Source organism: Pongo pygmaeus, chromosome 7 (assembly GCF_028885625.2).
Source record: "Pongo pygmaeus isolate AG05252 chromosome 7, NHGRI_mPonPyg2-v2.0_pri, whole genome shotgun sequence".
Lineage (NCBI taxonomy): Eukaryota > Metazoa > Chordata > Mammalia > Primates > Hominidae > Pongo > Pongo pygmaeus.
The window spans coordinates 86,146,511-86,165,519 of record NC_072380.2 but is presented as its reverse complement, the minus strand read 5'-3'; the positions used below and the strand labels follow the sequence as shown (position 1 = coordinate 86,165,519).

General features: G+C 43.7%; 1 protein-coding gene across 1 annotated transcript in view; it reads right to left on the bottom strand.

Moving 5' to 3' along the window:
* Positions 1–14,136, bottom strand: part of LY96 (lymphocyte antigen 96) — a 45,809-nt gene extending 31,673 nt beyond the window's left edge. Inside the window, exons 1-2 of the mRNA XM_054499603.2 lie at positions 13,911–14,136; positions 684–773 (exon numbers count right to left, since the gene is read on the bottom strand). Of these exons, the coding sequence (XP_054355578.1) occupies positions 684–773; positions 13,911–14,022 (202 nt within the window). The 5' untranslated portion in view covers positions 14,023–14,136. The remainder of the gene's footprint in view (positions 1–683; positions 774–13,910) is intronic.
* Positions 14,137–19,009: the final 4,873 nt, after the last annotated feature.

Genomic DNA, 19,009 nt, shown 5'->3' with positions numbered 1-19,009 from the left:
CTGGCTTGCTCACACACAGATCTTTGACTAATGGAAACCCAATATTACTTATAGCTAATGATTGACGAAAGATATACCTGTAAGATTGTTGGACAGCTGAAGTTATTTCCATTTCTACCCACATGTTCTTGTGTAATCCTCTCCCAATAGTATGGGCTAGCCTAGTGACTTGCTTCTAACCAACAGAACACAGCAAAGATGATGGAGTGCTACTTCCATGATTATGCTATGTAAGATTGTGACTTGCCTAGTTAGCTGACTGTCCCCTTTGCTGGCTTTGAAAAAGCAAGCAGCCATATTGCAAATGCCCATGTGGTAGGGAACTGACGGGTGGCCAACAGCCAGCAAGGGACTGAATACTAACAACTGAATACTGACAACAGCTACGTGAGCTTAGAAGTATATATTTCCTAGTTGAGCCTCAGAAGGGACTCCAGCCTGGCAAACACCTTGATTGTAGCCTTATGGGAGACCTTGAAACAGACACAGGTAAGCCATGCCCAGAATACTGATCAACAAAGATGATGAGATAATAAAGGTGTGCTGTGTTAAGCCACAAAGATCGTGGTAATTTGTTACGTAGCAATAGATAACGAATACAAGTATATTTGAAACACAATCATTTATCACTGATATTTCTTAACTCCTTTGATTGGTCTATAAAAGCAAAAATTTGAACTTACTTGGAATGTAGAAAATGTGCAACAATCCTTTGGATCCTTTCAATTCTATACACGGGTTAATATTAATTGAAATTGGGTATTGCATTTTATCTAAAAGCAATAAAGATAATGTCAATAAATTACTACAAATCATCTCCAATAAGTATAGTATTCTGAATATCAGCCTTTTAAGATGAATCTTGCATTAAAATTATAAAATAAGAAAAATTGATGACGATTGAAAATATCTCCCCAGAAGAATGACATCAGCAACGTGGCAGAATCAGAAGCCCTGAACTCTTCTTGCCTCCACTAACACAACAATTTACAGAAAAATTCCGTTTATGAGAAATCAAACTAATTGAAAGACTCCTGCACCCAAGAAGAACACAAAACCAGATTCAACAAAGCCAGTAGGGAGACTTGGGACATTCTCTAACCAGAGGTTATTACCCTGGTGTGGTGTCATACAATCAGGAAGAGACCCCCCCGACCAGCTCCTAGCTCCACCCATGGGAGGATAGAAGTTGTTTCACATGTCCAGGACCCCAACTTTTTCACGAGGGCTCCCCAGAGGACTGGCTCCTGTCTTGCCAGTCTTGAAGCTCTGATGAGTCTGGCACAGTCTACCACCCAGGGGAGAATAAAGGCAGTGGCTTGCACAGATAGGCATCATTAATCCTCCCCTCTGCTCAGCACAGAGTGAGCAGATGAAAAATCTTAGCTCTCAGCTTTCTCCTGGGAAGGGAAAGAGTTAATCCATGCATCCAGCATCCCAATTTCTCTGGGGATTCCCAAAGAACTTACATCTTTCTCATCAGTCCTAGAGTTCTGACAGGTCTGGCATAGTCTCTAGCTGCCTGGCAGGGGAATGGAAAAAACAGCTTGGGCTGGTAGATGCCACAGTTCCCTCCACCACCCCATCTCTGGCTCAGCACAGAATAGGTGGACAAAAAAACACAGCTGCCTGCATCTCCCTGAAGTGAGAAAGAGTTGGTAGAGGACCCTGGAATCTCTAACCAGGCTAATAGTGAAGTGGGAAATTAAAGAAAGAAAGAAAAAGAAAATTAAAAAGAGAAAGAAATAAGCTTTTCTGTATTAGGCTGACTCATCTCAAAGGCAGTAGCAGGCAAGGCCCAGACCCAGGAAAAGTCTTGATAAACACTATCTGAGAAGATAGGACACAAAGGAATGTGCTCTGGAGACTCTCCCAGCACTCCCTCAACATAGGGAGAGGAAAAACAAATTTTCCTTTCTTTTATGATATGAGTTTATAGATTCTTGTTCTCTCTAACTAGAAACTTCAAGTATTCTGTATTACCTAAGAAGTACAGTGAAGGTCGTGAGAAGCCTGAGCAGGCCTGAACTACAGCCGTCTGGGCACCATGGTGAAGGTTATGAGATAAACCAGTGTAAGGCTCTTTTGAGCAAAACCTAGATAACAGACATCTGGGTTGCATAGCAATGTTCATGTATAGTCCTGAGTTATGAACCTGTCACAATTGGATTAATTGTTCCACCTCTGTATCCTTGCTTTCATGCCACTGTAAGCCTGCTTCAAGCTAGCCCACCCCCTTTTAGAAGTGTGTATAAAAGTCAAGTGCTGTCCTTGTTCAGGGCCCAGTTTTTGGATTTTAAGTCCACTGGGTCTGAGTGCATTCAATAAAGATCCTCTTGCTTTCCCCAAGGTCTCTCTCGTCCTCCTGATTCCCACAACAATAGGTGTGGGTATGTTCCTGTGTGAGACCAATTTGTGAAGACTGAAAAAGATGTCTGCTTTGTAATGTGTAGATGCCAAACAGAGAGACAAGGAAAATGAAAGATCAGGCAAAGATGTTTCAAACAAAGGAGCAAGACAAATCTTCCTCACTTACGCTAAGGAAATGAAGTTATATGATTTACCTTACAGACAATTTAAAATACCTCTCATAAAGATGCTCACTGAGGTCAAGAGAACAATACATGAATGCAGTGAGAATTTCAACAAGAAGAAAGAAAACATTTAAAGGACCACACAGAAATCATGGAGCTGGAGGCTGGGCACGGTGACTCATGCCTGTAATCCCAGCACTCTGGGAGGCCGAGGTGGGCGGATCACCTGAGGTCAGGAGTTCTAGACCAGCCTGGCCAACATGGTGAAATCCCATCTCTATGAAAAAAAATACAAAAATTAGCTGGGCGTGGTGGCATGTGCCTGTAATCCTAGCTACTTGGGAGGCTGAGGCTGGAGAATCACTTGAACCCAGGAGGCGGAGGTTGCAGTGAGCCGAGATTGTGCCACTACACTCCAGCCTGGGCAACAGAACAAGACTCTGTCTCAAAAAAAAAAAAAAAAAGAAATCAGGGAGCTGAGGAACACAATAACTTAACTAAAAAGTTCACTGGAGGGGTTCAGCAGCAGACTAGACCAAGTAGATGAAAGGATCAGTGAACTCAGAGAGAGGTCACTGGAAAAGAATTCAATCAGAGGAACAAAAGGAAAAAATAATTTAAAAGAGTGAAGAAAACTTAAGGTAATGGTGAGACACCACCAACCAGAACCATATATGCGTTATGAGAGTTCCAGAAGTGGAAGAAAAAAAGAACAGACTACAGAAAGTTTATTCAAAGAAATAATGGTTATAATCCCAGCTACTCAGGAGGCTGAGGCATGAGAATCAGTTGAGCCTGGGAGGCAGAGGTTGCAGTGAGCCGAGATCATGCCACTGCACTCCAGCCTGGGTGAAAGAGCAAGACTCTGTCTCAAAAAGAAAGAAAAAGAAAGAAAGAAAGAAAGAGAGAGAGAGAGAAAGAAAGGAGGGAGGGAGGGAAGGAAGGAAGGAAGGAAGGAAGGAAGGAAGGAAGGAAGGAAGGAAGGAAGGAAGGAAGGAAGGAAGGAAGGAAGGAAGGAAGGAAGGAAGGAAGGAAGGAAGGAAGGGTTGAAAACTTCCCAAATCTAGGGAAGAAAATGGAAATACAAATCCAAGAAGCCCAATGAAATAGTTTTGTTTGTTGGTTTGTTTTTAAATATGGCGGTCTGCTCTGTCACACAAGCTGGAGTACAGTGATGCAATCATAGCTCATTGCAGCTTCTAACTCCTGGGCTCAAGTGATCCTCTTGCCGATAGCTGAGACTACAGGTGCATACTACCACACTCAGCTAATTTCTTTTTTTTTTTTTGTAGAGATGAGGTCTCACTATGTTGCCCAGGCTGGTCTTGAACTCCTGGACTCAAGTGATCTTCCTGCCTCAGCATCCCAAAATGTTGGCATTACAGGCATAAGTCACCACATGTGGCCTGTTTTTTGTTTTGTTTTTAATTAAAAAAAATTTGTAGAGGCCAAGTGTGCTGGCTCATGCCTGTAAGCCCAGCACTTTGGGAGGCCAAGGTGGACCGATGGTTTGAGGTCAGGAGTTCAAGACCAGCCTGGCCAACATAGCAAAACCCCATCTCCACAAAAAATACAAAAATTATCTGAGCATGTCAGCACAGCATGTGCCTGTCATCCCAGCTATTCGGGAGGCTGAGGCACAAGAATCACTCAAACCCAGGATGTGGAGGTTGCAGTGAACTGAGATCACACCTCTGCACTCCAGCCTGTATGACAGAGCAAGACTGTCTCAAAAAAAAAAAAAAAAAAAAATTTTTTTTTTTTTTAGAGATAGAGGCTTTCTTTGTTGCCCAGGCTGGTCTCCAACTCCTAAAGTGTAGAGTTGTTGTATGTGATTCAATTTAAGTTGTTATTAGCTTAAAACAGACTGTCATAACTATAAGGTGTTGCTGTGGTTTGAATGCATTCCCTGAAGTTCATGCATTGGAAATTTAATCCCCAATGCAAGAGTGTTGAGGGGTGGAACCTCCAAGAGGTGATCAGTTCATGAGGGCTCTGCCCTTGTGAATGAATTAATGCTGTTGTTGCAGGAGTGGATTACTTATTGTGGGTGTGGATTCCTGATGAAAGGATGAGTATAGCCTCCTTCCCCACCCCTGACAAGTGCCCTTTTGGCCTTCTGCCCTTCTGCCATGAGATGATGCAGCAAGAAGACCATTGCTAGATGCAATGCCTCAATGTTGGATTTCTCAACAACCAGAACCATAAGCCAAATAAATTTCTGTTTATTATAAATTACCCAGTCTTATGTATTCTGTTATAGCAGCAAAAAACAGATGAAGATAGAAAATTGGTGCCAGAGAGGTGAGGTGTTGCTATAACAGGTACCTAAAAATATGGAAGCAGCTTTGAAACTGGATAAAAGGCAGAGGCTGGAAGAGTTTGGAGGAACAGGCTAGAAAAAAGTTCATATTGCCATGAACAGAGCATTAAGGGCAATTCTGATGCGGGCTCAGAAGAAGGGAAGAAATATAGAGAAAGTGTGGAAATTCCTAGCAATTACTTAAGTGGTCATAATCAGAATGTTGGTAGAAATGTGGAGGGTAAAGGCAATTCTGATGAGGCCTCAGACACAAATGAAAAATAGGTATTGGAAACTGCAGTAAAGGCCATCCTTGCTACACAGTTGCAAACAACTTGATGGACTTGTGTCTGTTCCCTAAAACTGTGTGAAAAGTGGAACTTAAGAGCAAGGATCTACACTATCTGGTAGAAGAAATAGATAAGCAGGAAAGTGCTCAAGGTGCTGCATGGCTTCTTTTGGCCACTTATAGTAAAATTCAATGACAAAATTAGTATGGATAGAAGGGAGCCAAGTGTTCTTCTACATCAAGACAATGGGAGAATGACCTGAAAGGCATTTCATAGATCATTAAGATAGGCTAGGACTTTGAGGACAAGGTCATATGTGAAAAACCCACAGTCAACATCATACTCAATGGTGAAAAACTGAAAGGTTTTCCTTTAAGATCAGGAACAAGGCAGTGATGTCCATTCTCACCACTCTTGGTCAACATAGTACTAGAAGTCCTAGCCACAGCAATTAGTCAAGAAAAAAAAAAGGCATCCAAATTGGAAGGGAAGAAGTAAAATTATCTTTTTGCAGATGACATAGTCTTATATATAGAAATCCCTAAAGACTTCATTAAAAATTGTTACAGCTGGCTGGACATGGTGGCTCATGCCTATAATCTCAGCACCTTGGGAGGCAGAGGTGGAAGGATCACATAAGGCCAGGAGTTCAAGACTAGCCTGGGCAACATAGAAAGACCCTGTCTCTATTACAAACTTTAAAAAATTTTAAAGAAAATAAAAATGTAAAAAGGTTGTTAGAACTAATAAATGAATTCTGCAAAATTGCAGGAAATAAAATGAACCTACAAAAATCAGTAATGTTACTATATACTGTCAACAAGCTATCAGGCCTGGTGCAGTGGCTCACACCTGTAACCCCAGGACTTTGGGAGGCCAAGAGAGCAGAATCGCTTGAGTCCAGGAATTCAAGACCAGCCTGGACAACATGGCAAAACCCCGTCCGTACAAAAAATACAAAAATTAGCTGGATGTGATGGTGCATACCTGTAGCTACGCAGGAGGCTGAGGTGGGAGGATCACTTGAGCCCAGAAGGTCAAGACAGCAGTGAGCCAAGATTGTGCCACTGCTCTCCATCCTGGGCAACAGATTGAGACTTTGTTTCAAAAAAATTAAAATTGCCAGGTGTGGTGGCTCACACCTGTAATCCCAACATTTTGGGAGGCCGAGGAGGGTGGATCACCTGAGGTCAGGAGTGTGAGACCAGCCTGGCCAACATGGTAAAATCCCATCTCTACTAAAAATAAAAAATTAGCCGGGTGTGGTGGTGGGTGCCTGTTGTCCCAACTACTCGGGAGGCTGAAGCATGAGAATTGCTTGAGCCCAAGAGGTGGAGGCTACAATGAACTGAGATCACGCCACTGCATTCCAGCCTGGGCAACAGAGCAAGACTCTGCCTCAAAAAAAAAAAGTATAACAAGCTATCTGGAAAAGAAATTAGAAAAACAATCAAATTTACAATAGTACTGGAGGAATACAATAAACTTCACTAAGGAAGTTAAAGACTTGTATAGTAAAAACAATAAAATAAATTGATCAAAGAAATTAACAGGACAAAAAGAAACAGAACGATATCCCTTGCTCATAGATTGGAAGACAATGTTGCTAAAATGTTCATACCATTCAAAGTGTCCTACAGATCCAGATTTGAAGCAATCTCTATCAAAATCCTAATGGCATTTTTTTTTTTTTTTTTGAGAGAGAGAGAGACAGGATTTCACTCTGTCACCCCGGATAAAGTGTAGTGGCACAATCATAGCTCAGGGCAACCTCAAACTCCTGGGCTCAAGTGATCCTCCCACCTCAGTCTCCTGAGTAGCTAGTACTACAGGTGCATGCCACCACATCCAGTGATTTTTTTTTTTTTTCATTTTTTTGTAGAGATGGGGCCTCACTATATTGCTTAGGCTGGTCTTGAACTCCTGGCCTCAAGTGATCCTCTCACTTCAGCCTCTCAAAGCACTAGGATTATAGGCATGAGACACCATGCCTGGCACCAATGACATTTTTTACAGAACTAGAAAAAAATAACTATAACATGTATACAGAATTTGTGATATTGTGATATAATAAGAAATATATATTTTGTCTCTGCCCCAGTTTCTGGCACAGAGATCCTAAAACCCTTGTAGTTTACAGAACAATGGGAGTGGTAAGAGAATTTTTTGTCATAACATTTGGTTTTTGATCCCAATTTCTTGCCCAGAGCTTCTAGTCCCTTGGACTGTCCTGGGCAATAGCAGCATCTTTTTTTCTAATGGTAACTCTTGGTGGGTTCCTGGATAAGGGCCAGTTACAAGAAAGACCAAGCCATGATGAGAGGCTTGGAACTTTTAGCCCCACCTCCCATCCTGCAGGAAGGGGAGAGGGGCTACAGACAGAGTTAACATTCGGTTATGCCTACATGATGAACCCCGCCATAAAAATTTCTGAACGACAGGGTTAGGAGAGCTTCTGGGTTGATGAACACATGGAGATGCTAGGAGGATGGTGCGACCAGAGAGGACATGGACACTCTGGTCCCCTTATCCTGCACCTTACCTTATGTATCTCTTTCATCTGGCTATTCGTCTGTATCCTTTGTATTAATAATATCCTTTATAATAAACCAGTAAACATAAATGAGTGTTTCCTTATGTTCTGAGAGCTAGTCTAACAATGATCAAACCCAAGAAAGGGGAACCTCCAATTTATAGCCAGTGAGAACCACAGGTGTCAACCTAGGGCTTGCACATGGCATCTGATGTGGGAAGAAAACTTGTGGGAAGGACCCCCTAATGGTTGGGATCTGACTGTAACTCTAGGTAGTGTTAGTATTGCTTCAAGATCCTGAGGAGCCTTGGAGGTCTTGGTATAAAGTTGAGATTTCACTCTAATTGTAGTGAAAAGCTACTGGAGGATTTTCAGCAGGAGGGGTCACATTATCTAACTTATTTTCATTTTGCAAAGATCTCTCTGGCCTCTGTGTCAAGAATAGATTGTATGGTGGCAAGAACTGAAGCAGAGGGAGGGCAATTTAAGAGGTTTTTGTAGAGGCCAAGGAGAAACAAATGTGGCATGAGTGTTAGAGAGCAGTGAGAAGCACTTGGATATGGAATAGAATCTGGAGATCATGAAAACAGGAATGACTAATACAATAATGTAATAGGTGAGGGAAAGAGATACTTAAGGATACTTCTGGTTTGGGGCCTAACGAATTAGGTGGATGATGAGATGGAGAAGACTTAGACAGAAACAGGTTTAAGGCCAGACATGGTGTCTCATGCCTGTAATCCCAACACGTTGGGAGGCCAAGGCAGGCTGATCACCTAAAATCAGGAGTTCAAGATCAGCCTGGTCTCTACTAAAAAGTACAGACCGGGCATGGTGGCTCATGCCTGTAATCCCAGCACTTTGGGAGGCCCAGGCGGGTGGATTGCCTGAGGTCAGAAGTTCGAGACCAGCCTGACCAACATGATGAAACCCCGTCTCTACTAAAAACACAAAAATTAGCCGGGCATGGTGGTGCACGCCTGTAATCCCTGCTACTCAGAAGGCTGAGGCAGGAGAATCGCTTCATGCCAACCCAGGAGGCAGAGACTGCTGTGAGCCAAGATCGCGCCACTGCACTCCAGCCTGGGTGACAGAGCAAGACCCCATATCAAAAAAATAAATCCCATCCCAAAAAAAATACAAAAATTAGCCAGGACCAGGCACAGTGGCTCACACCTGTAATTCCAGCACTTTAGGAGGCCAAGGTGGGTGGATCATTTGAGGTCAGGAGTTCAAGACCAGCCTGACCAACATGGTGAAACCCCATCTCTACTAAAAACGAAAAAAATAGCCAGGCATGGTGATGCATGCCTGTAGTCCCAGCTACTTGGGAGGCTGAGGCACGAAAATTGCTTGAACCTGGGAAGTTGCAATGAGCTGAGATCGCGCCACTGCACTCCAGCCTGGGTGACACAGCAAGACTCTGTCTCAGAAAAAGAAAGAAAGAAAGGAAGGAAGGAAGGAAGGAAGGAAGGAAGGAAGGAAGGAAGGGGAAAGAAACAGGTTTTAGGCCTAGTGTGGTGGCTCATGCATGTAATTCCAGCACTTTGGAAGGCCAAGGCAGGAGAATCACTTGAGCCCAGGGGTTGGGACTGGCCTGGGCAGCACAGCAAGACACTGTCTCTACAAAAAATTTAAAAATTAGCCAGGTTCGGTCTTGCTCTGTTGCCCAGACTGGAGTGCAGTGGCACAAACATGGCTCACTGCAGTCTTGACCTCCTGGGCTCAAGCTATCCTCCTGCCTCGGCCTCCTGAGTAGCTGGGCTATACTACTGGTGAGTGCCATCACATCTGGCTGGCCATCCTGATTTAAAATGCAACCCCCTAGCTTCTCCATCTTTGCATCTTTGCACCCTCTACCCCGCACCCCCCAGCCTTATTTTTCTTTCACAGCAATTACCACCATCTGACATGCTGAATATTTTACTGAATCCATAAGGGCAGGGACTTTTGTCTTTGTTGTTAATTCACTTATCTCCTCAGTTCCTAGAGTAGGTGCATGCTAAATGCTCAGAGAATATTGGTTTCATTAAATAATCTATTAATTCCTTGGATTTTCTAACCATCTGTAGCAAAAAATAAATAAATAAAGATTAGAACTGAGACCAATGACTCAGGATCATAGGAGAGCATATGCCTAAGACCCTGGGAACCAACTCACCCACCCAATTTTTTGCCTTTTCCAAAATTGGGAGAATAAATCAGCTAATTTTTGCCATTTTTGTATGTTATGGACTGACAGAAATGTGTCCTCATTCCCCTCATCCCCATTCACATGTTGAGGCTCCAGTACCTCAGAATGTGACTGCATTTGGAGACAGTGCCTTTAAAGAGGTAATTAAGTTAAAATGAGGCTGTTAGGATGGGCCCTAATCCAATCTTGTTGGTGTCCTTATAAGAAGAGGAAATTTGGACACACAAAGAAATGCCAGGGATGTGAACACACAGAGGAAAGGCCATGTGAGGACACAGTGAGAAAGCAGCCAGCTGCGAGTGTCTTAGTCCACTTTGTGCTGCTAGAACAGATTATTGGTGTCTGAGTACTTCATAAAGAACAGAAATTTATTTCTCACAGTTCCGGAGGCTGGTAAGTTCCATGTCAAGGTGCTGGTATCTGACAAGGGCATTCTTGCTGTTTCATCCCATGGTGGAAGAGCAGAAGGGCAAGAGGGGGCAAAAGCAGGAGACATAAGGGGGCTAAACTTGTCCTTTTATAAGAAACTCACTCCCTCAATAATGACATTAATTTATTCACGAGAGAAGAGCCTTCATGGCTTAATCACCTCTTAAAAGTCCCACCTCTTAATATCATCACAATGGCAATTAAATTTCAATATGAGTTTGCAAGGGCACAAAATTCAAAACACAGCAGCAAGCCAAGGAGAGAGGCCTCAGGAGAACCCAATTATGCAGACACCTTGATCTTGGACTTCCAGCCTCCAGAACTGTGAAAAAATAAATTTTTGTTGTTTAAGCCATCCAGTCTGTGGTATTTTGTTACGGCACCTGAACTAATTAAGACACTGTAGCCCAGAATCAATGGCTCAGGCCTGTAATCCCAGCACTTTGGGAAGCTGAGGCAGTAAGACTGCTTGAGTTCAGGAGTTCAAAACCAGCATGGACAACATGGCAAAACCCCATCACTACAAAAAACTTAAAAATTAGCCAGACATGGTGGTGCACACCTGTAGTCCCAGCTACTTGGGAGGCTGAAGCAGGAAAATCACTGGAACCTCAGAGTTTGAGGCTGCAGTGAGCCATGATTCCACCATTGCACTCCAGCCTGGCTGACAGAGCAAGACTCTGTGTTTAAAAAAACATACACTTAGATGCCCAGCAGCTTGACCAAATGGAAATCTATCTCTTCTTTTTCATGGAAATCATCATCACAGTGAATCAGAGGTTGTTGTCACCAACACCCTCACAATAGTACCTAGAGGAATCAGTGCTTCCCACAGGTGATGCATTTTTGGCCGGGCAGGATGGATTCTCTCAGGCCGGGAAGGCAGTCATATGGCAGTGGGGATGGCAGCAAGCAGCATCTTGCTGTAGATGTGTATTCCAGTGGCTTGCCCACAGTCCCTTTGTCAGTGGGGCAGCAGGAAAGGACCACAGGTTTCTCAGAGAGAAACAAGGAAGATCCTCCTTCATAAAGTCAAATCAAATTAGCCAGGCATGGTGGTGCACACCTGTAATCTCAGCTATTTAGGAGGCTGAGGCATGAGAATCGCTTGAACCCAGGAGGCAGAGGTTGCAGTGAGCTGAGATTGTACCACTGCACTCCAGCCTAGACGACAGAATGAGATTCTGTCTCAAAGAAAAAAGAAAACTAGAAAGTCAAATCAAAAGATACACCAACAGTGACGGTTTCACAGCAATGTGCATATACTTAACACAATTGAGCCAAATACTCAAAAATGATTAAAATGTGAAATTTTAGGCCAGGTGCAGTGGCTCATATCTGTAATCCCAGCACTTTGGGAGGCCAAGGTGGGAGAATCACTTGAGCCCAGGAGTTCCAGACCAGCCTGGGCAATATAGCAAGACTTCATCTCTACAAAAAAATTAATAATTAGGCCAGCTGCTGTGGCTCACGCCTGTAATCCCAACACTTTGGGAGGCCAAGGTGGGCGGATCACCTGAGGTCAGGGGTTGGAGGCCAGCCTGGTCGACATTGCAAAACCCTGTCTCTACTAAAAATACAAAAATTAGCCGGGTGTGGTGGTGGGCACCTATAATCCCAGCTACTCGGGAGGCTGCAGCAGGAGAATTGCTTGAACCCAGGAGGCGGTTGTTGCAGTGAGCCAAGATCATGCCATTGCACTCCAGCCTGGGCAATAAGAGCGAAACTCAAAAAAAAAAAATTATTTAATTAATAATTAGACAACTGTGGTGGCACGTGACTGTAGTCCCAGCTACTTGGAAGGCTGAGCTGGGAGGATGGCTTGAGCCAGGGAGGTGGAGGTTGCAATGAGTGGAGATCATGCCATTTACTCCAGCCTGCACAACAGAGCAAAACCCTGTCTCAAAAATAAATGATAAAATAAGATAAAATGTGAAATGTTTTAAAAAGATAAATTGAGTTATTGTTAAGAAAAGATTGAAAGCTAAATAATAATGCAAAATGTTATATCCATAAAGACCATATAAAGAGTGGTATAAGCCGGGTGAGGTGGCACACGCCTGTAATCCTAGCACTTTGGGAGGCCGGGGCGGGCGGATCACAAGATCAGAAGATTGAGACCATCCTGGTCAACATGGTGAAACCCTGTCTCTACTAAAATACAAAAAAAAATTAGCTGGGTGTGGTGGTGTGCACCTGTAGTCCCAGCTACTCAGGAGGCTGAGGCATGGGAATCATTTGAACCTGGGAGGCAGAAGTTGCAGTGAGCCGAAATCACGCCACTGCACTCCAGCCTGGCAACAGAGCGAAATGCTGTCACACACACACACACACACAAAGAGTGGCATAATTCGCACATGGTACAAAAGAGCCAAAGGAGGAGAGGGAAGTGGGGGCCAAGTAGAGTAGGAGGCTTGCTGGAAGAGGGGAATGCAAAAGGATCTTGTAGCATGGAGAGATTTTAGAGATACGTTTGGACGGAATTCAGTGCAACCCACCAGGAGAAGAAGGGCCACGGTGTGTGACTGGCCACACTCCTAAGTCTCCTCCTCACATGTGGCAATTATCCCAATTTCCCGAAAGTCACTTTATATTAGCATTTGGCAGAGCATGTTTCTCAAGAGAGTTAACATACACTCCAGACTAAAACACAAACAAATAACAAATGAAATTGAAAATGGGATTAAACAGGTGCCTTTATTGCAGAACTTCTCAGAACCCAAAGTACATCTGTAAATCTCTCCCAGATGATTAGGTCATAGATCCTATTTTCCCAAAAGAATCTCAAAGAACTGGTATTTTGGGAAGCACCACTTTAAACCTCCCAGATATTGCTAGTGGGTGGAAAAGGGCAGCCAACCCATGGTAAGCAGCACGGTGGAAAGTACCGAACCAAAACAGCTGTGAAGCCTGACACTGTGCCTTCAGACCCGAGGACACTTGCTAATGAGCAGCTGGGGCAGGGGACAGTGATACAGCCAGTGAATAGTATTAGCCAGTGAATAGTATGACTGACTCCAAAAAAAAATTTAGAGTATTGTCTCTATGTGACCCTATGCTAAAAAACTTCACCTCACAACACTCTTATCAAGTAGACTATAAAATCACTTTCACTTCAGTGCTAAAAAGGCTGGAGTACTTTGCTTAAGGTCACACAGCTAGTGACAGAACCAGGCTTTCATCCAGTTAGGGAGATGATTCCAAGAGCACTCAAGAGTCACAGCTTAGAGGAGAAATCAACTCCAGGAAGCAGCTGGGACTGCTCTACCATCTCAAGAAGAAGAACTAGTAAGTGTCGAGGCTGAGGTGAAAGCTCAGAAGCAGATGGTTTTATTAAAAATTGGCAGAACACAAAACTGGGCTCAGGGTAGAGAAAGATGACGCAGGGAACAGAAGCACTTGGAGGTCAAGCACAACACAGTTTAGAGACTCACAAGCTCTGTGAGTAGTCAAGAACATTCTCACAGGGCAGCTGCCAGCTATTGCTTTTCCTGCTGGTGGCGTCCGCCACAGCAGCTGGAACACACTGATGTTTCCTGTGTTCCAGCCACAACAGTGTAAGGTTCTTGTGAAAACTTACCCTCAAAATAGTTGATGCTACAATTATTTGTTTTGCGGTTTTACTTACCACAGTAGGTGTATGAAATACTTGCATCGGATGAGTTGCAGACCCAATACTGCTTCTGAGCTTCAGTAAATATGGAAGAAAACAGGGTGGAAAAAAACAGAAATGGTAACATGATTCAATATCTCCAAAGCTTTACAAATGCAAAGAGGATCAGTAACTAATCATCAGACTCTTCCTTTTCAGTAAGCAGAAAAGATTTAACTTAGTCATCAGTCACATGATTTCTGAGTTCCTATCCAACTGTTTCCTCTTTTTTTGTGTGTGTGTGCTTAACATTTGAGCACTTCCTGTAAAGGAAGAGAGAAAAATGATTTAGAATGTACTCTTCAAACACTTACTGTAAATGAGAGTGATCAAAGGCTTAAAAACAAAACAAGACACTTTGGCCAGGCACGGTGGCTTATGCCTGTAATCTCAGTATTTTGGGAGGCCGAGGCAGGTGGATCACTTGAGGTCAGGAGTTCAAGACCAGCCTGGCTGACATGGTGAAACACATCTCTACTAAAAATACAAAAATTAGCCAGGTGTGGTGGTGCATGCATGTAATCCCAGCTATTCAGGAGGCTAAGGCAGGAGAATCACTTGTATCTGGGAGGCAGAGGTTGCAGTGAGCCAAGATGGCACCACTGCACTCCAGCCTGGGCAACAGAGCAGGACTCCATTTCAAAAAAAATTTTTTAATGAAAAATAAAATAAAATAAAATAAACAAGACAATTCCCAGTCAACTGTAACAAAACCAGTCCCTAGGTCCCCCTGAAAGTCTCAACAGACAGGCACTCCTTTTCCCTCTGCATTGTTCTTCTTTCCCACAGCTCTGTATACCAGCAGTCCCCAACATTTTTGGCCTCAGGGACCAGTTTCATGGAAGACAATTTTTCCACGGACTGAGGGGATGGGGAGGGATGGTTTCAAGGTGAAACTGTTCCACCTCAGAACATCAGGCATTAGATTCTTGTAAGGAGCACACAACCTAGATCCCTCGCTTGTTTACTTCATAACAAGGTTCCTGCTCCCATGGGAATCTAATGCTGCTGCTGGTCTGACAGGAGCTGGAGCTCAGGTGGTAATGCTCGCTCACCTGCTGTTAACCTCCAGCTGTGCAGCCTAGTTCCTAACAAGCCACAGCCAGATTCCTAATAGGCCATGGACTGGTACTGGTCCACGGCCCCCAGAGGATGGGGCCTCCTGCTTTATAAAACAAATTCTCAGCTGGGCATGGTGGCTCATGCCTGTCATCCCAGCATTTTGGGATACCAAGGCGGGTGGATCACTTGAGGTCAGGAGTTCAAGACCAGCCTGGCCAACATGGTGAAATTCCATCTCTACTAAAAATATAAAAATTAGGCCGGGCGCGGTGGCTCACGCCTGTAATCCCAGCACTTTGGGAGGCCGAGGTGGGCGGATCATGAGATCAGGAGATCAAGACCATCCTGGCTAACATGGTGAAACCCCGTCTCCACTAAAAATACAAAAAATTAGCCGGGCGTGGTGGCGGGCACCTGTAGTCCCAGCTACTGGGGAGGCTGAGGCAGGAGAATGGTGAGAACCCGGGAGGCGGAGCTTGCAGTGAGCCAAGATTATGCCACTGAACTCCAGCCTGGGGGACAGCGAGACTCTGTCTCAAAAAAAAAAAAAAAATTAGCCAGGCATGGTGGTGCACACCTGTAATCCCAGCTACTCGGGATGCTGAGGCAGGAGAATCACTTGAACCCAGGAAGCAGAGGTTGCAGTGAGCCAAGATTGGGCCACTACACTCCAGCCTGGGCGACAGAGTGAGACTCGGTCTCAAAAACAAACAAACAGGCCAGGCGCAGTGGCTCACCTCTGTAAATCCCAGCACTTTGGGAGGCCAAGGTGGGCGGATTACCTGAGGTCAGGAGTTTGAAACCAGCTTGGCCGACGTAGTGAAACCCTGTCTCTACTAAAAATACAAAAATTAGCTAGGCATGGTGGCAAGTACCTGTAGTCCCAGCTACTCAGGAGGCTGAGGCAAGAGAATTGCTTGAACCCAGGAGGTGGAGGTTGCAGTGAGCCAAGATCATGTCACTGCACTCCAGGCTGGGAGACAGAGCGAGACTCCATCTCAAAAAACAACAATAACAACAACAAATCAAATTATCATGGCCCAGAGAGCTGCACCTATAGATCTGAAGTGAACAGTCTCATTGAAACTATTTCTTTTCAGCAGCAGGTTTAGTTACAGGACAGAACAGGGCCAGATAAGACCTCAAACAGGGGACACTAGTTGTAATTCTGTGCTGTGGGCAGGGACTCCACCAGTCTTAATAATGCATTCACCTACAACAAGCTAGAGCTAAAGAGAACATTTCGAGTCCTAATAATGAAATGTCATCATTTTGTTATGGCATGTATTTCATTTCAAAACTCTCACTCCATTTTAGAAAGACAGCTATTCCTTTAGATATTTTGCTACTTGAAATCCCTTATAGGATATAGTTTAGGGTTAGTAGCCAAAAATGGCATGGAGTTTTGGCCTAAAAATCTGCACACTTAAGAAGAAAATAATCATATGTTGATAAAAATATTTTACAACAGAAGTGTGCTTCTTTCCATTTTTTTAGAGACAAAGTCTCACTGTGTTGCCCATGCTGGGGTGCAGTGGCTATTCTTAGGTGTGATTATAACACACTGCAGCCTCAAATTCCTGGGCTCAGCTGGGACCACAGGTTTGAGCCATGGCTCTTGGCCCTGCCATTTTCAAAAAGGCAAAAGTCCAAGGGAGGAGGGGGAAATGGGGAGTTGTTCAATGGGCATAGAGTCTCAGGCTGAGAAGATGAAAGAGTTCTAGAGATCTGTTGCACAACAAGGTGAATATAGTTAACACCACTGAACTCTATGCTTAAAACTGGGTAAGGTGGTAAATTCTTTAAAAAACACAATTTTAAAATAAATTTAAAAGATGGAAAAACAAGACAAAAACCCATGAATACCCTTAGTGGTCTCAAAATACCATTTCCCACTATAAGCAACCAGGACTCCTTGGAGTCTGGGGTAGAAAATGTACAAAATGAGCCTAAAACACTTTGTTATATTAGATAACCAATTTGAAGATGGTTCCACTGATCAAAGATAGGTGTTTCTAGTTTCCTATAATGGCTGTAACAAATTGCCAAAAGATTTTGTGGCTTAAAACAACATAGGCTGGGCACAGTGGCTCATGCCTGTAATCCCAGCACTTTGGGAGGCCAAAGCAGGCGGATCACCTGAGGTCAGGAGTTCGAGACCAACCTGGCCAACATGGTGAAACCCCATCTCTACTAAAAATACAAGAAATGAGCCAAGCATGGTGGTTGGCATCTATAATCCCAGCTACTCTGGAGGCTGAGGCAGGAGAATTGCTTGAACCCAGGAGGCGGAGGTTGTAGTGAACCGAGATTGCACCACCGCACTCCAGTCTGGACGACACAACAAGACTCCATCTCAAAAAACAAACAAAAAACCGTAAATGTATTCTCTTACAGTTCTGGAGGTCTGAAGTCTGAAATCAGTTTCACTGTACTACAGTCAAGGTGTCAACAGAGGTGGTTCCTTCTGGAGACTAAGGGGAAGAATCTGTTTTCTTGCTTTTTTCAGCTTTTGGAGCTACAATCCTTGTATTTCTCCATCTTCAAAATGCATTGCTTCAATCTCTGCAATCTCTGCTTCCATCATCCCATCATCTCTTCCTTTTTTTTTTTTTTTTTTGAGATGGAGTCTCCCTCTGTCACCAAGCCTGGAGTGCAGTGATGCAATCTCAGCTCACTGCAACCTCTGCCTCCCGGGTTCAAGTGATTCTCCTGCCTCAGCCTCCTGAGTAGCTGGGACTACAGGTACGCACCACCACGCCCAGCTACTTTTTGTATTTTTAGTAGAGACGGGGTTTCACCATATTGGTCAGGCTGGTCTTGAACTCCTGACCTTGTGATCCACCTGCCTCCTCCTCCCAAAGTGCTGGGATTACAGGCCTTAGCCACTGCACCCAGCCCATTTCCTCACCTTCTGCTCTGATTTCATGCCTCCTTCTTATAGGGACCCCAGTGATTATAATGGACCCAGCTGGGTAATTCAGCACAATCCAAATTAAAATCCTCAATTTAATCACATCTGCAAAATTCCTTTTGCCATGTAAGGTAATATTCACAGCTTCCAGTGATTAGAAGATGAACATTTTGTGCCATTATTTAGCCTATCTATATAACTATATTAACATTAATAAGATAGTAACTGCAATAAGTTGAAATACTTTAATATATTTAAATCCATAAGCTCATAACATTATATTTATTTATCGTTTTTGTGAGACAGGATCTACCTCTTTCACCCAGGCTGGAGGGCAGTGGCATGATCACAGCTCACTGCAACCTTAAACTCCTAAGCTCAAGCGATCCTCCCTCCTGAGCCTCCAAGTAGCTGGGACTACAGGCATATATCCCTATACCCAGCTAATTTTTTAAGTTTTTTCTTAGAGACAGGGTTTCACTGTGTTGCCAGGGCCAGTCGCGAACTTGTGGCCTTAAGCAATCCTCCCCTCAGCCTCCCAAAGTGGTGGGATTACAGGCGTGAACCACCGTGCCCCGCCTCATAACATATTTTTTAAGTCTACTTATCAATAGATGATGCTAGGAAACCAAATCTATTTTTAAAACTGGCAAATAAAAGGACAGAATCAAGCATTTATACTGACTTTTCTATACAAACTGAACTGCTCGGTTACCAAATAGCAGAGAGGGGCAAATTTCTCTTGTCTTCTTGTGCTTTTAGCTCTATTTTTAGAAGTATTTCAGTTAATAAGTGAAAAGGGAATAATAGAATATAACCATTTTTCAACATCTAATGAATTGGTGGACTTAGGCATTGAGCATCAATGGTTGCTACCATCACAAAGAGACAAAACAATATTACGTACGTTTTAATGGGAGAACACTATGGTGACTGGCCTCCAAATAGCTCCCAATGAGCCTTGCCTCCTGGTGTACATGTCCTTCTGAATCCCCTCCAACATCAAATAAGGCTGACTGTGTAACCAATAAAGTATTGTGCAATGACAGTGTGCAAATTTCACGTAGGTCACACAACACATTGTATAACCTTACTCTCT